General features: G+C 43.2%; 1 protein-coding gene across 1 annotated transcript in view; it reads left to right on the top strand.

Annotated features, from left to right (window-relative positions):
- Positions 1–8,614, top strand: part of LOC133440750 (zinc finger protein 585A-like) — a 99,094-nt gene extending 90,480 nt beyond the window's left edge. The window contains exon 5 of the mRNA XM_061718066.1: positions 7,756–8,614. Coding sequence (XP_061574050.1) covers positions 7,756–8,443 — 688 coding nt within the window. The 3' untranslated portion in view covers positions 8,444–8,614. The remainder of the gene's footprint in view (positions 1–7,755) is intronic.
- Positions 8,615–14,496: the final 5,882 nt, after the last annotated feature.

Below are 14,496 nucleotides of genomic sequence, written 5' to 3'. Positions count from 1 at the left end.
AAACTTTAAACCACACAAATACAACCAAACAATCAACACTGGGAAGCACTTTTGACTTGTTAAAATCCTATCTTTTTGTCCATTTTTGTAATTCCAGAACTCCCACAAGAAAATGTTTGTAAGGTGGAGGAGGACGGGGTTTTCAGTGACCAGCACCTGGATAACCTGGAGAGGAGCTGCAGCCCGGACCAGGAGGAATCAGGGCATCCACAGACTACAGAACTGGAGGAAGACTCCAGCGGTCAGGAGATGAAGCACGAGGACGTAGAGGTGGATGTCTCATTGGTCAATGTCGCTGATGTGAAAGTTGAAAATGGTGAACCAGGACCAAACTGTGTCCAGCTGCTGTTGCACACTTCTCCTGAAGCTCAAAACAAAGATGAGGAAGGAACTGAAAGTTTACGCTCAGACTCCAGTAAAACTGCAGATCCGGAGCCAATGAGACAACACGGTGACCACGAAGATGCTGCTGTCCCGTCAGACAGCAACTGTAAATCAAAGCTGACCAGGACCCACACGGGGAAGAAGGTGTTTTCTTGCAGCACTTGCAGGAAAGAGTTCAGTAAAAGTAGTAATTTAATGGATCACATGAAGATCCACACTGGTGAAAGGCCGTACCTGTGCAACACCTGCGGAAAAACCTTTACTGAATCATCAGATCTTAAACGGCACATAACCACGCACACAAACATTATTTTTGGAAGATTCTAGGTTTCAAAGTCGATAGACTGTAATAATTTTCCTTGTTGACTAATTAAGAAACATTTTGAGTGGATTTCTTTCCCTCAAAGCACTCAGAAACACAGCCATGAAACCTTTTGCATAATGTTACACAGAGAACAACCTGCCATCAAGACATTTATGAAAATATCTATATTTTTCTGTTTTGCAGGTTTCTACTGAGGAAATGCCTCCAGAAGATTCTGGTGTTACAAAGTCTTCCTCCACAATTGAAGATTTGGAACAGGTATATATTGATACTTTTAATAAACATTGTACATTATCTGACTATGAAATACTATTTTCTGAATGAATAGCAGCGGGGTGCAAAAAACATTACTGTAGGTTTTAATCTTATGAATGAATGAATGAATGAAAAACTTTATTTCGAACATGCTAAAAAATATATATTTAAACCAAAGAACAATAGTTAAATAATAATCATGATAAATACAGTATAATACAAATCATAACAATCATAAACAAAAACATGCCTCACTGGCTTTTTTTTTTTTTTTTTTCCTTTTTTTGCATGCTCGAAATGGAGCAGGGAGAAGTTAAAAAACTTATTTAGCCCTGCCCCGGTTATTTACAACACAAAATATAATTTGCCACCCTAAATTAAGCCGTATACATACATACATACATACATACATACATACATACATACATACATACATACATACATACATACATACATACATACACATATTCATATTCTCCATACATTATAATACTCAATATACACCATGGAGCAATACATTATACTTTATATATTATACATTTAAATAGAGCCTTCCTTTGGCATATATCATATACTGGTCAACATACATACATCATACAAATTAAATTATCTAACACGCTATTTTTTTAATGTAACTCTTCCTGTCTATATCTCATAATAATGCATTCTTTATATCTTTTTTTGAACTGGTTCATACTTGAGCATTGCTTGAGTTCTACATCTATACTGTTCCATAGCTTGACTCCGCATACTGAAATAGAGAAGGTTTTAAGTGTTGTCCGAGCCACTCTGGTTTTTAGATTTAATTCCCCCCTTAAATTATACCCCCTTCTCTATAAAATAACATCCCCTGAATATTCCTAGGGAGTTGATTATGTCTTGCTTTATACATTATCAAGGCAGTTTTATATTCAATAATATCTTTAAATTTTAAAAGATATGAATTTGAAAATAATCTATTAGTATGATCTCTATATCCAGAATTATGTATTATTCTTATAGCTCGTTTTTGGAGTATAGTTAATACATTCAGTGATGATTTATAAGTATTTCCCCAGACCTCTGTACAGTAGTTCAAGTATGGCAAAACCAGGGAACAGTATAGCATGCGCAGTGAGTTATAATTTAATAAGTGCTTAGCTTTATTTAAAACTGAGACACTTCTAGATAATTTATTATGTATATATTTTATATGAGATTTCCAGCTAATTTTATCATCAATTATTACCCCAAGAAATTTGTTTTCTGATACTCTCTCAATTTCAACACCATCTAACTGTATTTTTACCTGATTATCTATCTTATAATTACTAAATAACATTAGTTTAGTTTTAGCCAGATTTAACGTCAATTTATTTTTATCAAACCACCTTTTTAACTTATATAATTCAGATGTGACCTTGTCCAATAGCTCCTGTAAGTTTTTTCCAGAACAAAATATATTTGTGTCATCTGCAAAAACTACCATTTTGAAGATATTAGATACATCACACATATCATTTATATACAAAATAAACAATTTCGGACCCAGTACTGACCCCTGTGGGACCCCACAAGCAATGCTCAAGCATGTAGACACAGACTCACCCAACTTCACAAATTGTTTCCTATCACTTAATCTTTAACTCACACACTGTGCTCGTAAATAATTTTCTTCCAGTTCGCACATTTCCATTTTTAGGAGCAAGTGAAATTCTCGCTCTGTAGAGCCCTGCAGTAACGTCACATTGGACGACCAAAACAGCCAAATCACTGACCAAGTTCAACACTATTAAAATATGCTCCGTTATCTCCATAGTAAAGCAATACCAAAATAATATGGAATATATCATGTATATGTCATACATATATATATATATATATATATATATATATATATATATATATATATATATATATATATATATATATATATAATTCAAAAAGGTGTACTTGAAAACAGGGTTTTGTTTCTGTAAATCATATTTGTTTGTATCTGTAACCGTAGTTTTGTAAACTTGTACATAGTAGTAGCTATTAAATATTTAGCTGTATGAAAGTGAGCTTGCAAGTGTCTGAATGCACAGACTTGTAAAACGGAGTTTGCACACATGTAGAAGTTTACGAAACTAAGCTTACAGATAAATGCTTGTACTAAAATGTACAAGTTTGCAAAACCGGTGATGGACCGGGATCTAGACCGGTCTCTCCTCCTGCGGATGCAACACTCCGAGTTACAGCAACTTTGCTCTTTATTTCTCACGTTTACACCTCGATAATCCCGTTGGCACAAGTTGTCTTTATTTCTGCAGCAGAGGAATCAGATCGTGATGCTTCATGTTTTAAATATAAGTTTATATTGTTCACATTGTTATACTTATGAGAGAGGTGATCGCGGACATCCACTATGTGTAAGACTCAATAGGCTGCATTGGTCTTAATCCATCAGTAGGCTATATAATACGCATGACAATAAAGCAGAACGAGGAGCCGTTTTTCATCCACCAATTTAAGTTCTGGTGTCGGTTCTTAAATTTCAAACAAGAAAAGCAGAGTGTAATGATGCACTGACGCTGCTCATAAACATTCAAACCACTGCGGTCACGCCATCTCCGCTTCGGAGAGGCGCAGTCGCGCTATCTACGCTTGGAAATCAATTGCGCGTCTACATCGCGTTGTGCGGTAAAGCGTGTTGACGGCTTCAAAACGGCTAGTATTATTATTTTCATGTCTTGAAATAGATACATATGTCATTACTGTTTGTAGTTTTACTAAAGTCTAACAAAATGATAAAAAAAGCTAAGCCAACGGCCCATTCAGAATCCCATTCATTTCTATATAGGCAGATTTTAAATATTCATTAAAAAAACAAATCAAATTGTTTTCAGGAAACTGCACCATATTCTTGTTCATCATGTACTCAGTCCTCAGGTACCTCTGACATCATTTTCAAGTTCTTTCACTGCAGCATTTTCTAATAATTACATGCTAAATTCATACCCAATATAATACTAATAGTAATTAATTTTTTTAATCTGTTTATATACCTGTGTATTGGGTATGATTTTAGCATGTAATTATTAGAAAATGCTACAGTAAAAGAACTTGAAAATGATGCCAGAGGTACATGGGGACATGATACAAGAATACGTTGCAGTTTGCTGAAAACAATTTGATTTGTTTTTTTAATGAATATTTAAAATCTGCCTAAATGACTGGGATTCTCAATGGGCGATTGGTTTTGCTTTTTTTATCATTTTGTTAGACTTTAGTAAAACTACAAAAAGTAATGACATATGTAGGCTATCTATTTCAAGACATGAAAATAATAATAATAACCGTTTTGAAGCCGTCCACACGCTTTACCGTACAACGCGATGTAGACGGGCAATCGATTTCCAAGCGCAGATAGCGCGACTGCGCCTCTCCGAAGCGGAGATGGCGTGACCGCAGTCACAAACTCGTACGATCATTATAAAACCAAAACTCTTCACGGAACGCAACGCAAAGCAAAGAACAGCATTACCAATATGCAGCTGAAATCGGAAGAAATGCCCCCAAATAAATTATTTATTCCAGCTCAGAGCCGATGTTTTTTTTAATATGTTTTGTCTGTTTTTGTACATTTCTTGTTAGGATGAGCGGTTTTTAATGGATAATTATCTTCATTATCATATTCAAACTATTTGAGGGAAGAGACAGGGCGGAGTGTTGTGCTCCCGCATGTGCGCTCAAATCCACGCTGATTGGGATGTACAGAGAAACCTGCATGGATTTGGGCGTACGCAGGGTTTTGTACATCGGAATTTTTGCGTTCGTGTAAATTCAACGCACGGTTTCACGTTGAAATCCACGCACTCTTAGTACACAGTGTTGTGCAAGTTCATACTTCTCATGAACTAGTTCAAAGTTCAGTTCACATAGTTTAAAAATGAACTGTTCACGTTCATAGTTCACCATTTTCATTTTGAACTAGTTCAAATTCAGTTCATTTCAATATTTTTAGGTGAGAAGTACGAATGAAAAGCCCCCCTATCCTAAAACTGTTCACTGTATACCAGTGGTCTCCAACCCTGGTCCTCAGGACCCTAATGTCCTGCATGTTTTAGATGTTTCCCCTCAGAACCCTGATATAAATGACTGTCATTAACAGACTTGTGCAGACCTGGATGACAAGCTGATGACGGCCATTAATTAGAATCAGGTGTGATGATGCAAGAAAACATGTAAAACATGCAGGACAGGGTTGGAGACCCCTGCTGAATACAATCATGTATTGTCCGAGTGGCGTTTCAACTTTATTCAGAGGCTGTAAATCTCCAACATTGTAGTGCATTATCAATGTGTCTACCTGTTACTGGGAGATCAGACCTCTTGGTCTTTCTGGGAACTTTTTTGATTGTTAAGGACTCGCAGATATTTTCTCACTGGGCGGATGCTTTAACTCCACATGACGTTTCAAATGTGAAGTTGACGAGGCAGACGCTCTGACTTGTTTTCTCAGCGCAGGTGGACATGATTTGCACAGAAAGGTTAGTTTCCTACCGTCAGACTCTTTGGGAGACGATGTGTAAAATTCCCGCAGTTAATGATAAGCGGATCATCATCTGACGGCTCGCTGACGCTGCGACTGCAACGTCTCTCTTCACCCGTCAAGGCTGATTTATGGTCCGCGTTAAATCGACGGCGTAGGGTACGCGGCGACGCGAACATACGGTCCGCACGCCGCGTACCCTACGCCGTAGGCTCTGCGTTGGTGTAACGCGGAACCATAAATCAGCCTACATTCGTAAAGACTGCACCGGGCTCGTCGAGCCTTTTAAATGTGCCGCCCGCTGGTGAAATAAGGATTATTCCGTAATAATTGGACCTAAACTGTGAAGCTGAACATTATCTGAACAGTTCAAATTCCAGTTCATGATCTGCAGAATGAACAAGTTCACGTTCAAGTTCTTTATGTGTAAATATGTTGCGTTCAGTTCAACGTTCTCACAGAAATTAACGTGTTCAATGAACGCGTTCATTTGAACGCGTTCATGCACAACACTGTTAGTACATGAGGCCCCTGCTCTTGTTCTCTATCTTAGATGGACACGGAGAATCAGTTCTGCAGTCCAACTGAAATGGAGACAGTTGTCAACAGTGAGAGGGTAAGTTGAATGTAATGTAGACATTTGATGGAAAGTTGTTTGTTTTTCTTAATACTTTTAAGATAAACGCATGATTCTGAAATGTCTTGCTGCTCAAACTGTCTGGTAACAATAAATGTTACAATAAAAACATTCCAACAGTGTCAGAAACATAGCCTGGTGTGTGTAACTGTCTCCCCCTTGGACAAGTGTCTCCAGTGTGTGGGACCTGTGTCCTCCCTCAAGTGGCTTGGCTATAAATGCAGAGGTGAGATATTAAATTAATTGGCACTGTCTGGGGAAAGGTAGTAGGTGTATGTGCTGTGTTCTGTGGTACGATTAACCCCTCTATTAACACCTATGGAGAATGATCCTGGTACAGCATAGGCTACTGTACCTACTATTGTTTCAGTTTAACTATGGTGTCATTATGAAATTGAAGACAGCTACCTTACTTTATTAGAGTGAGATTGATTCCAGTGTGTGTCATATATGTCATCTAATTCAGATTACATAAAGATTACAAAAAAAAATGTTTCATTCTGCCTTATTGGCACTGACCAGTTCTGCGAGGGTCATACTGTAGGTTTTCCTCAAACCACCTTGTTCTCCACTTTGGATGTGCGAACATTTACATCAATAAGTGTCAGTGAGGTGCTCAAACTCAAAGTCTTTCACTTTCTTTTTTAAATCAGTCACATATGCATCAACAGTCTCTGATATTCCTTGCACTTGAATAAAGAACAGGAGCCTCAAATACAGCACATTTTTCCTTGGCTCACAATGTTGGCAGAAATGTTCTTTCAATGTATCATAGTCATCTACGTCTTCATCAAAGTCAAAAGTGTTATATACCTTTAATTGCTTCGTCCCCGGTCACATATAGGAACGTGGCTCTTTTCACTGAATCAGACTTTTCGTTGATTCTGCTGGCGACAAGAAACAGTTCAGATCTCTGGATCCAGACTCCAATTTTCTGCTAGATTTCCTACAGTCACAGTGCCACCTAGTGGTCACACAGAGTAATGCACTTGTTTTCAAATATACTACATAGCTGAAGGGGAAGACAGAAGATTCAGGACAAACTTTAAACCTCACAAATACGACCAAGCAATCAACAGTGGGAAACACTTTTGACTTGTTAAAATCCTGTCTTTTTGTAATTCCAGAACATCCACAAGAAAATGTTTGTAAGGTGGAGGAGGACGGGGTTTTCAGTGACCAGCACCTGGATAACCTGGAGAGGAGCTGCAGCCCGGACCAGGAGGAACCAGGGCATCCACAGACTACAGAACTAGAGGAAGACTCCAGCAGTCAGGAGATGAAGCACGAGGACGTAGAGGTGGATGTCTCATTGGTCAATGTCGCTCATGAGAAAGTTGAAAATGGTGAACCAGGACCAAACTGTGGCCAGCTACTGTTGCACATTTCTCCTGAAGCTCAAAACAAAGATGAGGAAGGAACTGAAAGTTTACGCTCAGACTCCAGTAAAACTGCAGATCCGGAGCCAATGAGACGACACGGTGACCACGAAAATGCTGCTGTCCCGTCAGACAGCAACTGTAAATCAAAGCTGACCAGGACCCACACGGGGAAGAAGGTGTTTTCTTGCAGCACTTGTAGGAAAGAGTTCAGTAAAAGTTGTAATTTAATGGATCACATGAAGATCCACACTGGCGAAAGGCCGTACCTGTGCAACACCTGCGGAAAATCGTTTACTAAATCATCAGATCTTAAACGCCACATAATCACGCACACTGATGAGAAGCCCTACAGCTGCGAAACATGTGGAAAAAGTTTCAGAGAACGTTCCAAACTGGTGGCTCACTCGAGGATCCACACCGGCGAAAAGCCATACCTGTGCAACACCTGTGGAAAAACCTTTATTAAATTATCAGCTCTTAACCGGCACATAACCACGCACACGGGCGAGAAGCCCTACATCTGCAAAACATGTGGAAAAAGTTACAGAGAACATTCCAAACTGGTGATTCACTCAAGGATCCACACGGGCGAGAAGCCCTACATCTGCAAAACATGTGGAAAAAGTTACACAGAACGTTCCAACCTGGTGATTCACTCAAGGATCCACACGGGCGAGAAGCCCTACATCTGCAAAACATGTGGAAAAAGTTACACAGAACGTTCCACCCTGGTGGTTCACTCGAGGACCCACACCGGCGAAAGGCCATACCTGTGCAACACCTGCGGAAAAACCTTTACTAAATCATCACATCTTAACCGCCACATAACCACACACACGGCTGAGAAGCTATATTTGTGCAAGACGTGCAACAAGGGTTTTAGCCGCAGAATTGATTTCCTGAGTCACATGAAAAATCACCCGGAGGAGAAGTCTGGTAACTTGTGACAAATGAAGTTCATGTTGTCGTCCTCCGGGGGCAGCTGTCCACTCCTGTCTGACCCACAGAAGGAGAACCCACAGAAGCCCAACCACCACCTCCTGTGGCTGATAAGCCTAATCCCCTCCCAACAAGGGTCGCAGGTTCAACCTGGATTTATGCTTCTCCATAAACTTGACGCAGAGGGTACAATGTGGTTGTGTACTTTCTTTTAAAGTTCTGCATTGATTTTGTTTGAATCCCTGTTCCTTCTTAAAATCGTTAGTATTTGTTGCTGTTGGTAACTTGCCGTCTCCACGGTGCAAATAAAGAGCTGTTAGTATTTGCTGAAGTTTCTTTAAACATGGCATTTTATTTTGTTAATCTACAAAGCCTCTCTCACGCGTCCTTTTTCCCGTCTGTTTCTTCTTCACTCACATTCTCTTTATAAGGTTAATCTGCAGCTCCATGTTTTTAAACTGAAAAACATGAAGAACCTTCAGAGAAATGAGGTTGTGGCAGGGTGCAGGATTGGGGCATGGTCTGCAGGGGAGAGAGGGAGTGCGGGCGAATTGTGCACAGGTGACGCGGCTGGAACAGCTGATGGTGCACAGGTGTGTCTAATCACTCTCTGTGTATTTCAGTAGTGTGCGAGCCCTGGAGACAGGAGAGGAAGGACGCAGAGCGGAGCTCTGCTGCGAGGATAGAGCTGAAAGTGCTGTGGGCAGATCTGTGGCTAAGTCCGAGTGCACGTCTGTGTGATTGAAAATAAAATAAGAATTTCTCCTCGAAACCCGGTGTCTGCTGTCCTGTCTGGTGACCCAGTAGCAGCGGGCCTTGCTACAGTGGCGCCCAACGTGGGGCACCATGACAGCGGAACGCGGGGACACGATGGAGCGGACGATGGCGTCCCTCGCCCAGATGGTGTCCGAGATGTCAACCCTGCTCCGGAGCCAGGCCGAGCGGCAGACCACCACGCTGGATGCGCTGGTGGCGCTGGTAACTAACACTAATGCTTCTCCTTTTCGCCCTCTCTCTCCCCGGAGCTCGCACACCGTACCGCCCGCGCCAACTGACCCTACAGGGGCCCCTCAAACGCCTGGGCAGGGTTGCTGGCGGTGCGGCCAGCCCGGACACTTCAAGCAGGAGTGCCCGCTGATGGAGGTGGGCCAGGTAATCCGGGTGGCCGGCTGGTCACATGGGGTGCGACAAGACACTGGCTCGCATAATGGACCGATTTTGTTGGCCGGGCATTTTGGGGGGAGGTGCGCCGCTGGTGCGCCTCCTGTCCCGAATGCCAGCTAGTTAATCCCCCAGCTGTGCCCAAAGCACCTTTGCAGCCATTGCCATTAATGGAGGTTCCATTTGAGCGGGTAGCCATGGACTTCATCGGTCCATTTCAGCGGAGCGCACGGGGATATCGCTTTGTACTAGTCCTGACGGATTATGCAACACGTTATCCAGAGGCAGTGCCGCTGCGCACAATTTCGGCAACGAGTGTGGCACGGGCGCTGCTTCAGGTCATCTCCCGCGTCGGGATCCCGAAAGAGATTCTGACGGACCAGGGCACCCAGTTTATGTCACGAACACTGAGGGAACTTTATGGATTGCTGGGCATTACGTCGGTTAGGACCTCCGTTTATCATCCCCAGACGGATGGTTTATGTGAGCATTTTAACTGGACGCTTAAGGCCATGATCCGTAAGTTCATTCACGAGGACGCTCGGAATTGGGATAGATGGCTTGATCCTCTGCTGTTTGCAGTGCGTGAGGTTCCCCAGGCCTCTACAGGGTTTTCCCCCTTTGAGCTGCTGTTTGGCAAAACACCGCGAGGGGTTTTGGACCTGGTTAAGGAAAACTGGGAGGATGGTCCAAGCCCCAGTAAAAATTAGGTTCAGCACGTCTTGGAGCTGAGAGCTAAACTCCATACACTGAGGAGGCTATCACGGGAGAATTTGCTCTCAGCCTAGGAGCGGCAACTATGGTTGTACAACAGGAAGCAGCAGAACGCGGAAGCAGCAGCGTTTGACAGCGTGGGAAAACGCTGAGAAATTCTCACCTCTACCGCCGAGCTTACCGGATTGCTTACCGGATACCTTCTCATCTCACCGGGCCCTTTACTGGGCCCGCGCCGGTAAGTGCCTGTACCTCAGGCTGTCCTTAAAGGATACAATCTACCTCTCCTGAACATCAAACGCTGTGGACCACACACCTTGCTGCCGGAGCTCTTTTTTCTGTTCTCCCCAGCTACACAATGCCAGCCCTGCCGTGTGAGGAAAACAAACTCCTCACACGAGCAAACAAAAGAATCACCGACCTGGAGGAGGATGTCAGACGACTCTCCGAGGACTTGAAGAAGAAGGACTCCCTGCTCTCCAGCGTCATGGAGGTGGCGGCCGGGCGGTCCAGGAAGATCTCAGAACTGAGCGCGGCCCTCCTGGATACAGCCGTGTGGGATCCTTCCACCTGTCCACGGCCCTCCTCCTGCTCCACACCGAACCGCGAACCAACCTGGTCTGAAGTGGTGATTCGCGGCCGCAAGAAGCACTCAGGCGGGGCCGCCTCTCCTCCTCCTCCGCTGAGCCTCTCCAACCGCTATGCGGCTTTGTCACCGGATGAAAATCCGGTCCATCCGGCTGATGTCCCGTCACCTGCGGTACCAGCTCTGCACCCGACAACAGCGCCGGCCGACACCACAGCCCCTCCACCGTCAGCTGGCGACATCCAGGAGCCCCAGCGACGCTCAACCTCATCCCGGCCGACGACCTCCTCTGCCCGGCGGGAAATCCTGAGGGAGGCCGTGCTCCGGCGCTCCGGGGGCCCTCCTCGTCCTCGTCCGGAGCCGGCAGGAAATCCCCGTTCCTCGTCTGATGCCGCGGCCACAGCCTCACCACCTCACCCGTCTACCCGGGCACCCAGCGGGGACCTTGCATCCCCCAACCGTGAGTCCCCACAACCTTCTTCTCCTCGCCCCCTCTTCTCCCCAACCACACTGATCGTGGGAGACTCAATATCCCGGAACATTAGGTTCTTCAACGCAGCCACACATTGCTTCCCTGGAGCCACAGTCCTGGTGATTCTGGATAAACTCCCCGCTCTGCTACAGTCTGTTCCATCCACCATCACTCGCGTCATTGTCCATGTGGGATCCAATGATTGCTCCAAACCGCGCTCTGAGCTTTTAAAAAAGGATTTTAATGAACTGTTCACCTTCCTTAAAAACTGTGGGAAGTCCATTTTTATTAGCAGCCCGCTTCCAACGCTGTCCCGAGGAGCATGGCGCTTCAGCAGGCTGCTCTATCTGAGCTCTTGGCTACAGAACACCTGCAGAGCTCTTAACATTGGTTTTATCGACAATTTTAATCTTTTCTGGAATCGTCCCTCCTTCTATAGGCCCGACGGACTTCACCCAAACAGGCTCGGGGGCCGCGTGTTGGCTGCAAACATTCAGCACGCGGTTCTGTCGGCTCCACGGGAGTGACTATTTTCTGGCCACACCCACACTCCCAGCTCGGGCCCGGAGTCTTCTTCTCCACCTGTGGAGCCAGCCGCTCACAGCACTGCCCCCCTCTCCAGCTTCCCCCACAGGTCACAGTCATCATTGCCACCCCCACCAGATAATTCCTCCATAAAACCAGCTACATCTGGCGCCACCCACACACCAGATCCTCAACCAATTCATCCCCTGGTCACCACCCGTTTTCCCCGTCAGATCCACAGACCCACTGGTTTTAACAGAGACAATCTTGTTTTTATCAACCCGGTACGTTGTGGTCGTGAGCGCACGTTCAACACAGACATTAACTTGGCTGTGTTGAACGTGCGCTCTCTTTTAAACAAAACCTTTATTTTAAATGATCTTATTGTACATCATAAACTTGATGGTATTCTTTTAACAGAGACATGGCTTGGCATGGACGCTGCATTTTCCCTCATCCAGGCCTCCCCACCAAATTTTAATTTTTTATCTACTACACGGGGTGTTAGAAAGGGAGGCGGCACAGCTTCAATTTTTAAAAACATATTAGCTACAAAGGAGGTCTCTTTTAACAACTACTCCTCATTTGAACACCTTGCCTTTGTTTTTAGCAGTCCTCCTATTCTTTGTTTAACTGTTTATAGACCACCCCATCACTCCACTGTTTTTATCAGTGAATTTTCAGAGCTTTTATCAATTGTACATACCACTTACAACAGAATTTTAATAACTGGTGATTTTAATCTACACATTGACAATACCTCCGACCCACTGTCGAGAGAATTTTTAAACCTTTTAAACTGCATGGATTTTACCCAACATGTCACACAGCCGACTCACAACAGAGGACACACCCTGGACCTGGTCATAACCTATGGCCTGTCCACCAGTGTGTCCTCTGTTGTCGACCTGGCTGTGTCTGACCATTACTGCGTGTTTTTTAACATCACCAGTCTTAATCATCAGGAAGCCTCGATGAGAACGGTGAGGAAACGCTACCTAACTTCTGAATTGGCTGCAAATTTTATTGAGATTTTACAGAGCACTCCTGCTGATGTTTTACCTGCATCATGTGATTTTATTGTTGATAATTTTAACAGGAAACTGGAATCCACGCTGAACTCAGTTGCTCCACTTTTAACAAAAACCATAAAAACTAAGCCTACACCCCCATGGAGAACTGAGGAAGTCAAAAAATCAAAAAGAAAATGCAGGAGTGCTGAGAGAAGGTGGAGAAAAAGTAAACTTACAATACATTATCAAATATTTCGTGAACAACTCAAATCCTACAATAAAACCGTCAAACAGGCAAGAATTGCTCATTTCTCAAAACTCATTACAGACAATAAAAACAATTCTAAATTTCTTTTCTCCACCTTCGATCTTTTAACAAATGTACATTTTAAGAATTCCTCACAACCACCAACAGACAATCTTTGTGAGGATTTTGCAGACCACTTTGGAAGTAAAATTGACAACATTATGTAGCATATATTTGGCTGTAACTAATGAAATAAAAATGTAGCAAATAGCTAGAGGTAGGCTAGTAACCTCAGAAGACTAGATTCAGCCGAGGAGAACACGTATGATGCACAATGAATGACACAGAGGCAGATGGCTTCAGTTTAGGTACCTTGTATTAGAAAAACACAAATTAAATTACTCAAACGTTGAAAAATAAATATGGCCACGTAAAAAATAAACTTTCTTCAAGTAATTGAAATTCAAATTAACAAAAAAATATAAACAATGACTTCAGCTTAGTTAGCTTATGTCAGGTGCACCATTAGTTTCAATTCTGTTCCACACTGTTTACTCAAGTGTGGAAATAAAGAAAATACAACAACTCAAAACCATCCCAAAACAACAAAACAACCCACCAAAACGTAAACAAATTAATGTGGGTTCCCCACTCAAAAAATAAAGTTCACTGTTCTTCACAGTTCTGGCTCCTCAGAGTTCTGGTCCTCAGCACCGGTCAAAGTCAGTCAGTCAGTCAATTAGTCAATCTGGGTGCTGGGTCCAAGCGTTTGGTTGAGTGAATGGGGCAGAAGAGATGAATGGGGGGGGAGTTTTGCTGCAGTGGCCTACCGCTGTGGCAGACACATAATTACTGTTGAGTATGATTCCTGGTTCCTCCACGTGGACTCCTGATCACTGGATTCTGGAATAGCTCACCATCCGGGATCACAAAACCTGGCCTGGTCAAACATAAGACCAGAGCTCTTATTACAGGTTATCATTAACACAGAAAATAATTATTTGCTGGTCATCTTATCATCCATAAATGTACTGATTAAGTAGTTCAAGCATTTAAACTAAACAGTACTTGCGCACTGAATGTGCGTTCCTCACCGCAGCATCAGCTGTTACCAATCAGCTGATTGACACGCTGCGTCAACATAAAACAAACATTTTAACAAAAGACCCGGTAATTAAACAAACAAAACAAACCAAAACAAAACATGCCTTACTGGAAGTGTTAAAGTTCAGGTAACTCAGTCATTCGGAAAAAAACTAAATGACTAAACTTAAAACACAACTCACCAATTCAGGCAGTCAAGTATTTAACAGGTTTCTGACATCGACAATCAAGTGTTCAGT

Source organism: Cololabis saira, chromosome 3 (genome assembly GCF_033807715.1).
Source record: "Cololabis saira isolate AMF1-May2022 chromosome 3, fColSai1.1, whole genome shotgun sequence".
NCBI lineage: Eukaryota > Metazoa > Chordata > Actinopteri > Beloniformes > Belonidae > Cololabis > Cololabis saira.
Note: the sequence above shows the minus strand (reverse complement) of the source record. Positions and strands in the feature narration are given on the sequence as shown.